At 38.9% G+C, this 19,279-nt stretch overlaps 1 protein-coding gene across 1 annotated transcript in view; it reads left to right on the top strand.

Moving 5' to 3' along the window:
- Window positions 1-18,933, top strand: part of slc9a1a (solute carrier family 9 member A1a) — a 30,878-nt gene extending 11,945 nt beyond the window's left edge. The window contains exons 3-12 of the mRNA XM_038710842.1: window positions 1,123-1,373; window positions 4,965-5,182; window positions 6,660-6,862; window positions 9,496-9,585; window positions 12,047-12,117; window positions 12,432-12,608; window positions 13,859-13,985; window positions 14,399-14,500; window positions 15,828-15,909; window positions 17,349-18,933. Of these exons, the coding sequence (XP_038566770.1) occupies window positions 1,123-1,373; window positions 4,965-5,182; window positions 6,660-6,862; window positions 9,496-9,585; window positions 12,047-12,117; window positions 12,432-12,608; window positions 13,859-13,985; window positions 14,399-14,500; window positions 15,828-15,909; window positions 17,349-17,629 (1,602 nt within the window). The 3' untranslated portion in view covers window positions 17,630-18,933. The remainder of the gene's footprint in view (window positions 1-1,122; window positions 1,374-4,964; window positions 5,183-6,659; window positions 6,863-9,495; window positions 9,586-12,046; window positions 12,118-12,431; window positions 12,609-13,858; window positions 13,986-14,398; window positions 14,501-15,827; window positions 15,910-17,348) is intronic.
- The last annotated feature ends 346 nt before the right edge of the window (window positions 18,934-19,279 follow it).

Below are 19,279 nucleotides of genomic sequence, written 5' to 3' on the forward strand. Positions count from 1 at the left end.
GGAGTTGTAAACAACAACTTTGTTGCCCTATGTAGAGCATCCTGATGCGATTAAAATTGGCTAGTTTAGTAGTCCGTGAAGCCGATAAAAACTCTAGTTACTTGGTGTTATCATCGGGTGAGGTTGTATATTGAATAAACTTTTAACCTTATAATTAGACTTCAGCTGTCAACACACAGCTATCAATCCACTGACTAGCCTGTCTACACACAGTAATCCTTAGCTCAACTGTTAGCTGGCCTGTTCCCGAACAGCACCATGTACAGTATAAAGTTACTGACAATACTAGCATCATAGTTATCTGAGACGTCACCTTTATTTTTAACACCCAGTGTTTTTGAAATCAACTAGCATGTTAATACTGTGCTAAATATTCACCCGTAGTATCTTTATCTCAAATACTTTGCATGCTCATTCACTGACAGCCATTGTCTCCAGGTCATACGCTCAGATCCAATTTTGGCTTCAAAACAAGCGCGACAGCCCCTGTGCCATTTTCGGCCCAGGCTGTTTGGTGTATAGGCTGTGGTGAGAGCAGAGCTTATCAGTCTGGGAGCACTAGGCAGTCAATCTGCATGATTAGCCTGGAGTCTGTATATCTCCATAATGAGATACTTAGCAAAGGCTTGGTACAGAACTTTTAAGTATTGTTTTATCCAATTGGCACAAAATGTTGCAGTTGTCTTTTCCCTTGCAAAAGAAAAGCATGTTCAGTAAGATTGCGATGATGTCCGGTGTGGAACCTGAAATCTCTTTAAATTTACTGGCTAACAAGTGTTTTAAAATGTACCAATATATTATGTTTTATAATGGATGAATAGAGAGACAGATAGATAGATTTTTATTTAATTTTAAATTAAGATGATTTAAATTTTAAATTAAAATAACTACAAGATAATACATTTACCGAAATAATAAATCTATAATCAAAGAAAATACATATTCAAATATAGTTATATTGACATAGCAATATACGCATCCTGCAAATAATTCAATAAAACCCCAAGTGATTTTTCTGTTGTAAACATTTACCTGCTTTTGTTATGTATCTTAATCAGCACAGTGTTTCTTAAAGTATTTTTTATCGTTCCCTCTTTTCCTCCCTCTTTCTCCCATTCCTAGGTGTTATACCACCTGTTTGAGGAGTATGCAGGTGTTGGCACAGTGACTGTGATGGATGCGGTCCTGGGAGTCATCTCCTTCCTGGTGGTTGCACTGGGTGGCGTTTTAGTAGGAGCTATCTATGGGATCCTGGCCGCCTTCACCTCACGCTTCACATCCCACACACGTGTCATCGAGCCACTTTTTGTCTTTGTGTACAGCTACATGGCCTACCTGTCAGCTGAGATGTTCCATCTCTCTGGAATCATGGCGTAAGTTTGGGGAGGTGGTTATGTAGATAGACTTGGAGAGACAAGCAGAATAGCACATTTTCAGAATCTTCTTTATGTACTGAATGCTGTCACTCCCACCACTATTCCATAATAACATTTTCATTGTGGTGGATAAGACACATGTCTTTGGTGTGAGAGACCCAGGTTCGAATCCACTGTGACATACCAATGTGTAGTTGCTCCAGAGGTGTGCAACCTCTGACATATATAGCAATTGTAAGTTGCTTTGGATAAAACCGTCAGCTACAGTGGATAGAAAAAGTCTACACACCCCTGTTAAAATGCCAGGTTCTTATAATGTAAATAATGAGACAAAGATAAATCATGTCAGAACTTTTTCCACCTTTTAATGTGAACAATTCAATAGAAAAACAAACTGAAATCTTCGAGGGGGAAAAATTAAAAATTAAAACCTTACAATAACCTGGTTGCATAAGTGTGCACACCCTCTTATAACTGGGGATGTGGCTGTGTTCAGAATTAACCAATCACATTCAAACTCAGGTTAACTAGAAGTCCTTACACCCCTGCCATCATTTAAAGTGACTCTGATTAATCACAAATAAAGTTCAGCTGTTCTAGTAGGATTTTCCTGATATTTTCTTAGTTGCATCTCTGAGCAAAAGCCATGGTCCGCAGAGCTTTCAAAGCATCAGAGAGATCTCGTTGAAAGACTTAAGTCAGGAGACGGGTACAAACGAATTTCCAAAGCATTAGAACACAGTGAAGACAGTCATCATCAAGTGGAGAAAATATGGCACAACTGTGACTTTACCATGAACTGGATGTCCCTCCAAAATTGATGAAAAGACGAAAAGAAAACTGGTCAGGGAGGCTTCCAAGAGGCCTACAGCAACATTAAAGGAACTGCAGGAATTTCTGGCAAGTACTGGCTGTGTGGTACATGTGACAACTATCGCCCGTATTCTTCATATGAATGGGGTAGGGTGGCAAGATGGAAGCCTTTTCTTACAAAAAAAAACATCCAAGCACGGCTGAAGTTTGCAAAAACAAACGTCAAGTCACCCAAAAGCATGTGGGAAAATGTGTTATAGTCTGATGAAACCAAGGTAGAACTTTTTGGCCATAATTCCAAAAGGTATGTTTGGCACAAAAACAACACTGCACATCACCCAAGGAACAGCATACCCACAGTGAAGCATGGTGGTGGCAGCATCATGCTTTGGGGCTGTTTTTCTTCAGCTGGAACCGGGGCCTTAGTCAGGGTGGAGGGAATAATGAACAGTTACAAATACCAGGCAATTTTGGCACAAAACCTTTGGGTGTCGGTTAGAAAGCTGAAGATGAAGAGGAAGTTCACCTTTCAGCACGACCCAAAGCACACATCCAAATCCACAAAAGCATGGCTTCACCAGAAGATTAATGTTTTGGAATGGCCCAGCCAGAGCCCAGACCTGAATCCAATTGAACATCTGTGGGGTGATCTGAAGAGGGCTGTGCACAGGCGACGTTCGTGCAATCTGACAGATTTGGAGCGCTTTTGCAAAGAAGAGTGTCAAGATGTGCCATGCTTATAGACTCCTACCCAAAAAGACAGACTGCTGTAATAAAATCAAAAGGTGCTTCAACAAAGTATTAGTCTAAGGGTGTGCACACTTATACAACCAGGTTATTTGAGGGGTTTTATTTTTCATTTTTCCCCCTCAAAGATTTCAATTTGTTTTTCAATTGAATTGTTGACATTATAGGTCACATTAAAGGTGGAAAAAGTTCTGACATGATTTATCTTTGTCTCATTATTTTATATCATAAGAACCTGGCATTTTAACAGGGGTGTGTAGACTTTTTCTATCCACCATAAATGAATAAATATAATTGTAATGTCACGTTGTGATGTGCAAGTAAGTTTAATCGTTTTCTGTTTTTAGCCGTTTTCACCGTTTGAGGAAGAGATCTGTTTGAAAACTAATTTTTGTGTTTTTTGGAATATTTCACAAACTGAAAATATTCGCACCCATTAGCCAATATTAGAGAGTACTGAAAAGACAACTAACGCTGGTATTAAAGTAAAAAAGACGTAAGTTCAGAACTTACCATGTAGTCCTAAAGTTTTCTTTTCTTTTCTCTCTCCACCAATTCTCCCCTATTTGCCTCATTGCATTGACTTTGTATGTAATTTGTATGAAACATTTGCTCTGTGTTTGGTCTGAAGAGTTTCACGTCATACTTATTTACCACAGTTTACTGTTTTTCATTGATTGTCAGCAGCACTAGCCGCGTGTATCTTAACAACTATTGGAAGGATAGAAATGAAATTGTGTACATGCATGGTCCCCAGAGGCCAAATGCCTGGAAAAACTATTCATGACAATCCCATCAGCCACCTGCAGCACTTTGTTTTTAGTGCTACTTAGCAGATGTTAGCATGCTAACATCTGCTAAGCAATTTTTTCAAGCCATCATTTTTTTTTTATGTGCCCAGTCTTCACTGTTCCCGAGTTTAGTTCCCATGGTTCCATAGATCCTGGAACTGTTTTGTTGAAAAATACTATAAGATGGGGAACATGTTAAACATTATACCTGCTGAACATTGGCATGGTGATATTGTCATTGTGAGCATGTTAGCCTTTAGCTGTCTGGTATCTGTGAAATACTCTTGGTGTTTCAGGGACGTCCCTCTTGTATTACATGTTTTTAATATAGGGAGGGATTTTACCTCAGTGATTAGATGTCATGGTCTATCTGCATACTTGTCACTGTAGAGAAAATCAATTTAACTTTGAGTGTACATCGTGGCGTATAACCAGTGGTATAATGAATTGAACTGATAACAGCACCTAAACCAAACTTAAATTTATTGGGATCCCAACATTCTCTGAAGTGTCGTTTCTCATCAGCCTCCGGGATATTTCAATCCATTTTCTGTTTAAGGTGCTACGAGTTATTGATGTTGCAGACAGGAGGCGATGATATACTGAGTCTCCCCTCTGAGTCAGGGGCAAAGGATGCGTAGCTTCAAGGACAATCTCTTCCAAAGCCTGTGGCTGGCTTCTTGCACCTCACATCAAAAACTGTTGAGGTTTTTTTTTCATATCACCTGTTTATTAAGAAGTGAAACAGCTTACTGATATGAATTCCTTTCATCATTCCCCAAAAGACTTGAAAGCCAAACCAATAATCACATGGAGGGGAGTGAAGCAGCTGGTGCAGCTTATGGGACATGGATGGCATTCATTTCTGGCCTCCACATTTTTGAATAGATACATTCCATGACACCAAAATAGAATAGTGAAGTGGTCACCAGACAGGGATGGAGACATCTTTTGTGGTGTCATGTTTCCATAATCAGTGGGTAACTACACTATTCCTTTAGTGGAAAACTCTTGCTGAATACTTAAGTCAAATCACTGCATCTGCATTTTAAAAATGCTCACCAGTATTTTGTTTTGGATGACAAACATCCCAGCATTTGGGACAAGACAAACAACTAATTTAAAACATGGAGTCTATGAAAATATGTTTCCTAAAATATATAGCGTGTACCTCCACTACATGTACAAATTTTTACTATCTTTCAACTGAGCAAATGTTTGCCTCTTCTCCTTCCAGGTTGATAGCGTGTGGTGCGGTGATGCGACCTTATGTGGAGGCCAACATTTCCCACAAGTCTCACACCACCATCAAGTACTTCCTGAAAATGTGGAGCAGCGTCAGTGAGACACTAATCTTCATCTTTCTGGGTGTGGCCACGGTGGATGGACCTCACTCCTGGAACTGGACCTTCGTCACAGTCACTGTCATTCTGTGTCTGGTGGCACGAGTCATAGGTTAGTTCTACTGCAGTTATTTTTCAGGACAGTCTGTCTGCAGGCATGGTGCAAAATTAGCACCAGCCAAATGTTGGTAAAATATGCAAATGCCTGGTAGATTTACGTCTCTCACCAGCCAAGAAACAATAGTAATCTATTGTGTGGCTGGTACACATTCACTAGCCAGTGGGTGCTAGACAAAAAAGTAAATTTTGCACCCTGTCTGCAGGTCTCCTTTGTGGAGTCACTTCTGGTGCAGGCTTCACTGTCAGAACAGCAAATGCACGCAAAGAATACAAAAAGTGTGTAGACACTTCTGGTGGAAGCAGCGCTTCGATTTAAAATTCTGAGTGAACTTGAAGCATGCTGTGGTGTGTAACAACACTATATAAAGGGCAAATAACAGAGGAAGTGTTGTTAATTTGTAAAGGCGCCTGCCTTTGGTGTGAGAGACCCGGGTTCAATTTCCTACTAATTTCAGATTTCTTCTTTAAAGTGTTTTTAATTGAACAGATTTGTCATTAACAGGGCTTAAATGCGAATCCAAAAGTAAAGTTGCTTAGTATTCTTTTTCAAGGGAGACAGATGTATTATAGTACAACAACTATGAGTTGTGATTTATATTAAAAGGATTTCTGTGTGTGTACAAAGATCTTGTTCTCAAAAAGCAAACTGGCAATGCTGGTAAGAGTAAATGTTGCCATCATGTTTCATCACACAGCTGTGTGAGAGGAAGCGCTGGTGTTGATGATATGTCATACTAGTTCTTAGTGTTGTTTGAGGGAGAGATCAGATCAGATAAGTTCAGTGATGTAATACTGACTTCTCGTCTTCATTTAACATTCTAAGCCTTAAAAGCTTGAGGTTTTGAGCAAACTTTCCAAGCATAAATGCTGTCTGAGACTGAATTGTTGCTATGAAAAGTCATGCACATCTCATTTATCACATGATACAAGATCTTGTGATGGGGAAAAAATTCAAGTTCTTGTTTTTTTGCTGGTTTAAAGTTGTTTACTATAAATGAAATATAGTTTATAGCACTGCTGAGTACACTCCAAAGCATCTTTTCCCCCCATTTTTTCAATGTGATATTAAAAAAAAAAACATTATGGAAGGCCATTAAAATAACACCATGTCTGCAAATGCAGATTGATTTAAAGAAATCAGCAGTGCATGTTTTTTGGGGGAAATGCATTGGGGGATATGTTTTTCCTTGTGATAGACTAGATATATCAAGCATCAAGTCTTTGTAAGCTGGAAAGATGAAAAGTACATTGAAAAATCCTAAACATTATGGTTCAGAAAGTATATTATGTTGATGTTCATATACTTTCTTGTTATTGTCTAAACATATTGGCACGCACTGGTGTCGGCATCTTAAAAAAGGCTCGAAAGAATACTTTTTGACCAAAGGTCTTTAACATACACAGACATTCACAACACGCTCTGACAAAACAAACCCAATGTCAGTTTCTCATTACATTGTCCTTCCCAGGTGTGGTTGGTCTGACCTTCGTGATCAACAAGTTCCGCATCGTCAAGCTGACCACCAAGGACCAGTTCATCGTGGCTTACGGTGGCCTGCGAGGTGCCATTGCCTTCTCCCTTGGCTTCCTGCTGAACAAGGATCACTTTCCCATGAGAGAGATGTTCCTTACTGCCATCATCACTGTTATCTTCTTCACTGTCTTTGTTCAGGTACAAGTACCCAGTTAAGGTTGTCTTGTTTTGGTCTAAAAAGACTTTAGAAGGAGAAATTAAAAAAATAAATGTTTTCAGTTTTTGTTATTGAGGTCTATTGAAATTATGCAAAGAGATTCCTGCGCTTTGACTCTTCACTTATATTGAAAACATTACAGGTTGTTTTGTTGCTTTCAGGGCACTATTCTAAGTAAGGGTTCTGTATGTATTCTGTATGTATTGCGTATTACACACTCATTTCACTTACATCACACTGAGGGGTACACCAACAAAGTGAACATTGAAACGTTTTATTTGCAACCATTCAGTTAAACATTGTGAATCTTAATCCTCATGCCAAGGATTGAACATAAAAGGAACACTGTATTTGCAGAAAGAGGTCAGTTTGCAACATTTCCTGGAAAAACGGCCCATTTGATTCACAATCAGTTCCTCAACCTCAAGGGGTTGGATTTTCTGTGGTCTTTTTGGTCTTGAAGTAAACTGCTCAGCTGGTTTAGGAAAATGTCATATCATCAGATTCAATTTGTCTGCATGCTGACAGACAGACAGGCAGGTGAGCTAATTCATGCATGAAAAGTTAAACATGCAGAAAGAATGCAAAATACGTGGAGACACATTCCTTCAGAAGGTTCTTCTGAGTGAACTTGAATATAACATACAAAAACAGTACATGAAGGGAAGATAAAGACAAACCGGCAGTGATTGCATAGGCCTACACGTTGCCCACTTTAAAGCACAATGAACTGCATCAGCTCTGTCCTGCCAGATAAACCAGTCTCCTCGTGAAACTGTAGGAAGACTCTTGGCTGTGAATTGGACCCAGAATAGAAACAGCTAAAATAAAACCCTGAAGATTAGAAAAATGTTTTATTGATGATACAGCACTGGCAGTCTGATGCTGAGACACATGCAGACCAGGGAGGGCTTTCACCTGCAATGTGCAGGACTTGCTTGTAGGCTGATTGGCTAGTCAAATATCTGCTTAAGGGTCATTGGTTATTGTAATTATTGTTAGTATTTGTTACATGGAATTCAGACAATAAAAAAAAAAAATGCTATCTGTGTAACAAAGTAAGATAATCATGATCTAATTGTATTATCCAGCCATAAACGAGAGAATGTTTTATATTTCTGTATTTATGACCAAACATATTCACAAGCATAGAAAGATGAGGAGTCATTGTTTATCCAGTTGAACACAGGTCTTCACTTCTGTAAGAAACTATATTTCCCCCCACAGTAAACCTGAGGTACGAACAGTTTCTTGGATGTCACCTGGATGACTTTTTTTTAATTGCACTGATTGTCCTAAAGTGGGATGCAAACATTCGGGTTAACCATGAAATATTAACTTTCCCTGTATTTATGGTGGCTATTTTGTGTGGTTGAATTGAAATAAGCACAAGGTGAGTGTTTACATGTCTGTTTGCAGAACTGGGCATTATCAAAGAACAGGAATCTTCTGTCACCCACTTTATGCTATTACAGTTAAACCAGATTGACAGCTTAATCTCTTTAAGGAGCAGAATAATACGCTCGAGCTTTACTGGTTATAATCTAGCAGCAGCCAAAAATCGGTCTGATGTTTTGATTTTTGCATTCCTGGAACCGTTCGGTTGTGGCAGTGAATGTTTCTTAGTCCTGCTGATGACCAGAAGAAGACCATGTGATTATACATGCTACAGTGGGGTTAAGTTTGAGACACATTTTTTAGCTGTAGAAAATAAAAAATCTAAAAATAAAAAACATTTGGTTGCCAGAATGAACTTTTCACCTAAGTAGTTTGTTTAGCAGCGTGAGACGAGTGTTTAGAAATAACTCAGTTCTTCCTTTGCAACCAAATACACTGTAACAAACACAATTTAAACACAAAGTGGTTTAAACTGAGTTGTTTTTGTTGATGAATGCACTCATCAGTTATGCTTATGATCACATTTCTCAGGAGAGTATAATCACAGGGATCCACAGGGAAAACACTGCAGGTTATGATACTGAAAATAATACTTTGCTTCACTGTAATTGAAAATACATCACTCTCTGTCTAGACAGGACATCATAGCTTTGCAGTTCAGGATTTATCTTAGCTGCATTTGTTCTTGCAAGAAACATCTTTGCCTTACACTACCCAACTTCAAAGAATGTCTGTCCAGGGATCAATGGAAAGACAAAAATTATATCATTTAGGATTGATAATGAGATGGATTTTATTGTGTTTATCTTACTAGAACGTGGGTTTAAGAAGTTGATTCTGAAAGCTGAAATCTGTAACTTTCCTCACATCTTCCACACGCAACAGGGTTGTTGTGAAAAGCAGTGAGAAGACCTGCTGTGTCTGTGAATCAGCCATAGTGGAGAGTGATACTACTGAGCTTCTGCCTGACTTCAGCGAATGAAAACACAAGCACAATGACTCTGTTTTAAGTTACCTTTAATGTTGTTATAAACCAGGACATGTGTGGCAGAAGTCCGTCTGAGAGCATGGAGACACAGAAAGGTTATAAAACATTACAGCTTTAAAGGCACTCTTGACTCTTGCAGGGAGTGGGTGATAAGAGCCTATCTCTGTCTTTAGCTAAGGCCAGGAGGCGTTTACAGTGAATAATGTTTTGTTGCTCTCATCCGTGCAGGGCATGACCATCAAACCCCTGGTGGAGCTGCTGGCGGTGAAGAAGAAACAGGAAGCGAAACGCTCGATTAATGAGGAAATCCACACCCAGGTACAACCTCTCCCCTTCAACCATCTTCAGCCTTAATGGTCAGAAGCTGATGATTTTTTTTATGGTGAATGCATATGACCCAGGGCCTTTTGGTATGTGTTTGATGAAAGAAATGTCAAAATTGTTTGAAATGTTTTGAAACACAGGACACCTTCTTTATGTAAATTAATGTGATACATGGAGAAAATAATGGTAATTCATTGCCTTCCTCTTTCACCAAGCCACTTTGTTGAGCCACAGCAATGCATTTTCACTTCCTGACATTGTTTTGTTTACTACTCCCACTGACAAATACAGAAATACAAAAAGTACTAATAATTTTGCTATAATATACCATTCCCTGGATTAAGAAGTTTTCAGTAGTTGCAAGTAAGTAATTACATTTTGATAGTGAATTGTTTTCTGATGACATTATACATTATTCTCAGTTGTAGTTATGTAAAATGTGACGTCCTTTTCCAGTAACACTCCTCTGAGACCATTTAGTCTATCAATTTTGGATTGTTGCTTCCATCTACTGGCTGTGTATTGGTACTTCATCTCATATAATGTACTGTACAGTGTGCAGGTACAGCAAACCGTGGTTAGAAAATAATACCCCATTTCATAACAGCAATGATTTTTACCATCGAGTTAAATATAACCTGAACACACAGATTCTTGTATCCACAATTTTTGGTAGGTACTCAAACACATCCATGGTTGACCACCCTGAGGATTTTAAAGCTTTTAAAAAAGATCACATGCACACACACACACACACACACACACACACACACACACACACACACACACACACACACACACACACAGACACAGACACAGACACAGACACACACACACAGACAGAGGCTGATCTGGCTTTGTGTTAAGTCACCGGTGCTCGATGCTAAGAGAGCAGCCTGTGCCTAAGGGCTGCTCCGCCACTGTAAAACACTAATAATTAGAGTCAACAGAGCCGACTGATGACACAGTAGTACTCAGCTACAACATAGCATTGAATCCAAATTGAGTTATCTGGTATGGAGGCTGTGAATTTATTTATTTATGTCTGCAAGCAGCTAGGTGACGAAACTATCACACTTGCTGCAGATCATTTCGAGCACCCATTAAGGATTTTACTTGCTTGCTTGAAATTAGGCTGGGAATTACATGCCAACACACAATGCAATGCTATTATGTGTTGATATGTTGTCAGTGACGATGTAATGTAGGTTATATACCACTATATGCAGTCGCAATGCATAACAATCATGTATGGATTTGTGCGACAGAATAAGAAAGATATTTTTTCATAAATTGGCATTAAGCATATATTTGTTAAATGAAAGGCTTTTGGATTGGCAGCATCTTATAGATTGCTAAAAATAGAGCTGTGTCTGAGCACTTTTTAGCACATACAGCTTCATGTATACTGTGCCATTATTTAAATGACAAACAGACATGCAGTAAACTGGTGAAAGAAGAAGCTCCAGAGCCAAGATGTTTGTAGTAAAAGAAGAATACGTCTATGTAGTAGTAAATAAAGTATCATAATATGTTGCTGTTTTGTCTCGCCCTCAATCTTCTAGCGTTAACACTAGAGAAACTTTTCATACTGTTGCCACTTTTTAAAATTAGACTTTTTCACCTCCACCCCCCCAGTGCTGGGCAGTTTTTATATAAATCAGTCTTATTGGACAAAGCCAAAGTGAATTTTGTGGCTCTGCAAAATTATTTGCTCCCATAGCAACGCTGTCTGTCAGACTGTCATCTCCAGGCTTAGTCAGAGCACCAGGGCGGCCGGCTGAAAACCAAATGCATTGGTACATTTCTCTGGTTCTGTTAGCCGGCATGCTGCCACTGCTAATACACACTTGCCAATCATTCACCTGGCTGCTGCCACTGTTGCTGCTGCTAGTTTTCTCTCATGACTCCCATTTAAACTTGTCAACCGCTTTTGTTGATAATGATGTTAGCAGTCTTACCTGGGAGGGTGTTTTTACTGCGATTAATGGGAACTGTGGTGAAGCAAAAGGTACAAGAGATGATGAAGATGAAGCTGAGTAACGTCAGTGGTACCAGTAATCACAGTCAATAACATTGTTAGTAATAAATTATAGTTTATACATCAAAAAAACATTTTACATGTTAGCTACAGGTGGTATACCGTACATGTAGACAATGGGGGGGAAAGGACATGACAGGAATCAGTCCAATTGACCAATGCAATTGCTCAAAGTGACATTGTGCTTCAGCAGATATAACATGGGCCCCTGGAGAGTCGTGTATATTAGATGATGGTTTATTCACAGACATGACATTTTTGCACCTTGCCTGTTTTACAATAAATGAAAATGTTATTTGTAAAATACATTACAGAGAAGGTGGAATGCCAGTCTGGTTCAATCTAGAGTTAGTCTTTTTGTCAATCTTAAAAAATCTCAAAAAGAAGATTTGTTTTGCCTGTTTTCATCCCCAGTTCCTCGACCACCTGCTGACTGGAATTGAGGACATTTGTGGACATTATGGACACCACCACTGGAAGGACAAGTATGGATTTTACAGCTATGAGCTAAATACAGTCATCAGAAAATATGGGGGGCATCATTTTTATTACTGATAAATCATTTCACTATAAAATGTCAAACATGATGACAAATGTTCATGACAAGTTACTGGAGGCCAAATTAAAAGAAGTAGACCTTTGACTGAAAGAAACTGTGAGCATTAAAAGTGTTTTTTGTTTTTTTACTCTAATCCTTCATTGTCACAATGTCATTGGTTAATTTTAATAATCAGCTTATTGATTTAAGCGAGAATATACATTACATTCTTGTTTTCATCTGTCACTCTCTTCCTCCCAGACTGAACCGCTTCAACAAGAAGTATGTGAAGAAGTGCTTGATTGCAGGCGAACGCTCCAAGGAGCCGCAGCTCATTGCCTTCTACCACAAGATGGAGATGAAACAGGCCATTGAGCTGGTGGAAAGTGGAGGGGGAGTCAAGCTGCCTTCTGCTGTGCCTTCCACCGTTTCCATGCAGTAAGTTCTGAGTTACCACTCTCAGAATACAAAACTGTCCAAATTTAAGTCCTTACACCTGCAGTAACTTATTTTTTGGCAAAATGTGCTGTTTTGAAACCAAAATGGGTTATTTAAAATTTTCTGGGGTAGGACCCCCAGACCGCCCTACTCATATATTTGAGCTGTGATGATTTCTATTAAATACTGTTAATTTATCATCACATCTTGTTCTTGTGACACCAGTATGGTGCATCACCACATCTCATAAGCTAAGTGTTTCGTCATACCCCTAATCTGAGCCCACTACTTTTCAACACAAAGTGACGCCCTTGTGTGTCGGTGTCTTTCTCTTGTTGCAGTAGACGAATGCACATTATCTATACAAGATGTAAACTTAAAAACAGACACTGTCTCTGTACATTTTTTTTGCTTGCGTATCATTCTCACCTTTTTTACCCCTGACCAGTTTGAATGCTTGCACTTTGGGGCAGAGTTGTGCACGCAACATTAACATACGTATCATCATATTTTACATTTGTACACATCCAGCAGATACAGAGCAAAAATGTCATTCATTTCAGTTGTGTTTCTGACAACCTGGTGTATATAATTCAAGTATTTACTCTCATTTAGCTCTTTTTTTTGGGTCTCTACTATCTTCTGAGGGAAATATCTGGCTCTTTAGCTGGTAAATGCGCTACTAGCTAGTCGCTACTTAATTTCACATTTGCAGTATAGTAGTTGAAGAAGTAGTAGCAGTCAATGATAAACTGCTAAATTTAGCCTTAGTCAGTCTTAATATCTAGTTGAATTCACATGAGTCATTCGTTACTGAATGTAAGTCAAAGATGGAGACACTGGTGTGGATCCTTAGTTTTACTTTTTTCCCTTTACCGTCCACAAACCAAGGATAGAAAAGCTCAGACCTGTCAGCTTAATTAATTCAGCAGTGCCAGTAAGAACCTGACTAACATCACTTTACAGTTAACAAACCACTGACTTTGTTGAGGATGAGTTACAGAGGGAGGCGATTATTTTACCTTTCTTTGCATAAAATGTTAACCGTTAGAAACGTCAGACATCTAATTAGATACCAGGAGGAAATAATTTAGGGAAATTTCAATGGTTTGATTATTATCACAACAGATTGTGGGATGTGTTTTTAGAAGTGCACACATGAATGTCCTTTGATGTGTCTTTAATTTGTTTGCACTGGTCTGTAATACACAAACTCTGATAGTCCTAACTTTTTCCTGCATTTTTCTCAGGAACATTCAACCCAAGAAGCTTCTTATTGACAAGCCTGCAGAGAGATCTCTGTCCCAGCTGCCTAAAGGCCGAGAGGAGGAGATCAGGAAGATCCTCAGGAGCAACCTACAGAAGACACGAATGAGGGTAACACTGCTATATGAATTACACGAAACATTATTACATTCGTATTCCTGATTTGTTTTAGCTAAAGATGTATTGCCTTGTGCTACTGGCCGTTCAAATCATCAATCTTTATTCCTATGATTTGCACTGATAAACAAAGTGGCACCTCTGCGACATTAGACTGAAAAGCAGGTGCAGCCAGCTCAGCAACTGCAAGTGTCTGGTCGCCACTGTAGCAGTCTAACCTCTTTTCATATACATTTTCACACACTCTTCTTATTCTTCTCTTCTTTATGTTCTTATCAGTACTTCTGCAGACCTTTTAGATAAACAGAAACAAACAGAGTCAATGTTATTTCATTTACTTTAACTTTTATTTGTTAACCATTGAATTGTCTTCTTAAACTGAGTTATGTGTTTTTTTTCTGTCTCAGCTGCGCTCCTACAACAGACACACTCTGGTGGCTGATCCATATGAGGATGGATTCGGTGACTTCCTTATCAAGAAGCAAAAGATGATTGAGCTAGAGCGGAAGGTATGATTATCAGTCTCACTTAAGACCTTAACACCTCTTAAATCAAGAATCAGTCTGAGCCAGCTGTATGCTTTGTCGGATGTTAATGACACCTGATCACAATACGTTTGAACCAAACATATGTTGCGGATTAGTTAGCGCTAAAGAAGACATTTTGCAATACCATTGCAGTGTGCCATACAGAACAGTTATGCAATCTGGAATGTGGCAAAGTAGAAGTTATATTGCAGGAAGAGGCATTTGATAATCAGGAGAATCACAGTAGACTCAAAAAAACAGATGAAGAGCTGCTCTTTTTATTTCATACAGGGTCTCCAGCAGTTAAATGATTCCACCAAAATGATGATTTGTGTTCTAATTGGAGTCTACCTTCAGTCTCCTAAATTAATTGTCTCGACACAAATGGGGGCTGATTTATTTGCACGGTTGAGTAGCTCTACTACAAACATCCATTTTGTCAACGTGTAATTACGTAATAAAAGTAGACTCTTGTTTTGGATAAATCAAATGCACTACAAGCCACTGTAGACCATACCACTCACTTTTTTCCTGGGTTTCACCTATATTTCAAGGCCATTCCCCGGCGCCCTCCCATTTTGTTCTTTCACCAGGGAAACTATTTAGCAGCACGGCCACAACTAATTAGAATAATCGTTATACACGGATCCAAGTTTTGGATGTTTGTCTGACATCACCCAAGTTGCCGTTTGTCTATGAAACACTGTCAACACACACAATCCACACACTACATACAATTTCAACCCCCAACCCAACTCACAACCCAATCCAAGGGGCGTGTGCATGGCTGCTTTCTGCGCAGGCAGAAGGTCTAGCTAACTTATGTTAGCTGTAGTCATAGTGTCAGCGCAGGACAGCGTTCCCCCTTAAAAATGTAAATACACCTGCAGATTTAAGAAGCAGTAGGAACAGTTTTACATTTACCTTTAAACTTATTTATTCTAGTGGTTATTTATTTTAGATGTTATTTCTCTCTTTTAAAGTCCTGATTATTAGAGCATTGAGTACTTTTTTCATGTTTGTCTGTTGTTTGTAAAATGTGTATCAAGAGGAATGCTTTGTCTTATAATGCAAACCAAATCTACCCACGAGTACAAATAAAGTAACGTGAGCCTGTTTCTTTAAGATGTTGATCAATGGTTAATCACTGAACTGTTTTAGTTTAGCTGATACTTCACAAAAAATTATATCAGGTAGGGAGTGTATTTCTTGTACTTTTTGTATAATTTAAACTTTATATATTAATAATAGTGAATGTTCACCAAAGTTACCCAACCCATAAACAATCAATTTTCCTTTGTTTTCACAGATAAAAAACATGAATAACTATCTGACAGTTCCTGCTGCTCCTCATGACTCCCCTACCATGTGTAGAGCCAGACTGGCCTCAGGTAAGCACATTTATCTCAGCCTCAGCCAAATGCAAACACTCTATCTACCATCATTTTACTGAAAGGTACCGCGTGAAACAATATGAGAAACACAGGGATCGGACATTATGTTTTGTTAGGCTCAAAAGGCAGCTTTCACAACACATTAAACACTGTGGAAAGCTACTGTTCACAGCTGCAGCAAGATATTTCCCCACTGATGGAAATATGTTTGCATGTGCCAGCATGCATGTAAACCAGTGTGTGGTTTCATTTTAGGCACAGGTACTGATTTCAAACCTGCACAGCAGCAGAAATGCAACAAAATCTGCCCAGGTATGTAGTCAGTGTAGAGAAGATTAATTTTGAGTTTTGATAACCCAGCAACGATCCTAACATGCATGCATCAGTTGTGTTGCTTGTTACCATTAATTAATTATTCATCACTAATGAGGGGATCTCATGAACATGAAGACTAGAGGATTTATTAGAGCCAAGGGACAAAGTCTTGATGTTTACAGAACAGTTATGCATGATATGTATTGGACATTTAGCTTGTGTTTTTCATAGTGAGTTTTAAAGTGGTCGTATTATGCTCATTTTAGAATAGCATAATAGGAAGAATAGGTTTACATGTTTCATTTTATGTGTTGACTGTGTTGTATGATCCGTTTTAGCTACGTAGTGAAGTATCTCTCTTCGATATGATCTTTGTTGGGTGTTGCACATGCGCTGTACCTAGTTAAGAACTACTAGGCAATCAGCACAGTAGGGTGGATCCTGACAAGCCAGTAACCACAGCTTCGGTTCAGCTGTACATGTTCCCGAACCAGCTTCACAACCTAGACTGGAGCAAGAGGTTCAGTGGTACATTATTATAAATTTATCTTTCATACCTAACATTTTACTGTGCACTGTCTCTACATCACAGTAACAACTTTACAGTATGTCCAATAACAGAGGGTAGCTAACGTTCAGGGTAAAGGGTAAGTGGAGGCAGCATTATGACAGGTGATACATAGTGACGCAGATAGATTACCGAATTAAATACTGGACTACATTTGAGCTGTTTTCAGGCAGTTCAGGAGCAGTGTTTTCTGTGGGAGATGGTAAGTCTCTTAGGGGTAAACTTCACTTTGCAAACCTATTACATGTACAAAACAGATGTATAACAATATATAATAAAGGAAAGGAATAAGGCCTAAAAGCATAATATGACCTCTTTAACTAAATATCCCAGCATGTGCTGCATTATTTTTGTTGTGTTGTGAAATATTTGGAAAGCTCATTAAGCTTGTGTTGTTTAGTTTGTGAAGTGGGCAGCTGTGTTGATCTTAATATTGCTCCTCCTCCTCCTCCTCCTCCCCTTGTACATCGTATGTTGATGCACGCTGATGGAGTGATATCAGATCCCTTCTTAAAGCTAATACCCTGATCATATACCCTTGTCCTGCCTGTAGACCCCCAAGCTTACAGCACGAAGGCAGCATCAGATAGAGTGCCGACCATCAAGGTAGACCTGGCTTCTCCTCAGTCGCCAGACTCAGTCAACCTGATGGATGAATTCAGGCAGCAGCAGGAGGAAGACCAGGGCCTGACGATGAAGCCTCCCTCGGGGCCAAGTGGACCTAACAAGCCAGGCGAGGCGGACGAACCCAGAGAACAGCAGAAGCTTATGAGGTGCCTGAGTGACCCCGGTCCTAGCGCAGACGAGGAGGAGGATGAACCCTTCCTGCCTTGATGTGGCAGACTGGCTGCGGAGGGGTCAGATTGCATGTCCACCATCACTGGTTAGATGGGAGAGGGCTGTTTCACTGCTCTGCCCTAAATAATCTCTTTGGTTCAGAAATCAAAAAAGCCAAAACTGCTATTGCTGTACAAATGAGAAAGAGAAAGCAAAAGTAGTTTGAGAAGTGGGGAAAAGAGCCATTTTTTTGTTCTTGTCATTGCTCTTTGTTTTTTGTAGACAGTAATGAAACAGCAGTCACTGGTGGGGTTTGTGGTTGATAGTCTGATGCATTCAGGAAAGAACTATGCATTACCAAAGGTTTGGACTGTTGTAGTGTCCGACAATGTAATTTTTACATTAGTGTCAGACTTTTTGTCTCATTTCCTTTTTCTTGTTCGTCTTTTCTTGTTTGTTCATGGTTTAACAAAATGTTCTTTCTTTCAAGTTACATTCTTTGAGACATGCTGGGCCTCAAGGACCTAAATCTAATCAACAAAGCAAACTACTTTAATCCAGTTTGCAGCACTTGAGTGTAAGTGCTTGTTTTATTCAAATATCTCACTGAAACTGTTCTTTCATTGTGCTACTTGAAATTGCTGGACATTAAAACATTTGGAGTGTAGCTAGTTTAAAAACATTTGGCCTTATTTTATGTCAAACCTTTTCACATGGTGCATTTTTATTTTTGTCTCTTAAAAACATAATCTGATTTCAGGGGTACTAACATTTGTTTGCAATCAGTTTGTTCCAGTGTTTGTGGGATGTAAGTTAAAAGCTGGATGTATTTCGTCACTGTGTAAATGAGCATACACAGTTCTTTGTAGTAGTGCTTACAGACCTGTGGCCTTGTCTGTTGGCTGTAGAGGGAGCTGCGTGGACTTGAAAAATTCCTCATTGTTGCATAAAGAAGTTTTGACGTATATATGTGGAGTAAAGTGTTTTGGAGGCTTGTAAGACAGACAATGATGCATCACAGATGTTTTGATGTCAGTAATTGATTCTCTATCCACATGTTGTCATGTCACGTGTCTGTGAAAATGTTTTATGTTTTACCTCAACTTTACAACACCCTTTAAAACTCACTCAAGTAGGGGTCAAGTAGAAAATATTACTCTTACTATTGATGTAATGAACAAGTGCTCATCTAACAGTCACCTTCACTGCTTTTTTCACTGCAGCGCTCACTTTCTTTTATATGCCTATTTGCATTCTTCAGTTGTTGTTTTTTTTTTATTGGCCTTTACAAGAAGCTATCATGTCCTACATCACTGTTCAGCTTATTACAGGACACAGTAAGTAAAGGTTAGTTTGTATAGGAATCCTTCCACAACTCTTAACCTTCTTGATATCTAAGACTCTCGGCATGTCATGGCAAAGTAACAGAAATTCTATGCAGTATAGATGTGTAAAATATGTAAATTATTACAATATCATATATTTATGAATAACCTTTAAAACTGAAGACTTGTCATCTTGTACACATGCAACACATTGAGACAGACCACCACAAAAGTCAAAGCTGAAATCAAACACGGGCATTATAAAATAAACAATATCAGTTTGTACATCTGTGACTGAAAAGTTACCTTAGGCATGTTCTAGGGCTGGGCAATAAAACAATAATGATAATTATCGTGTATTTTTAATTTAATTCATTTGAAT

Source organism: Micropterus salmoides, unplaced genomic scaffold (genome assembly GCF_014851395.1).
Source record: "Micropterus salmoides isolate LMB-PRFRI ecotype aquatic unplaced genomic scaffold, ASM1485139v1 Ms_hic_scaffold_11, whole genome shotgun sequence".
NCBI classification, from domain to species: domain Eukaryota; kingdom Metazoa; phylum Chordata; class Actinopteri; order Centrarchiformes; family Centrarchidae; genus Micropterus; species Micropterus salmoides.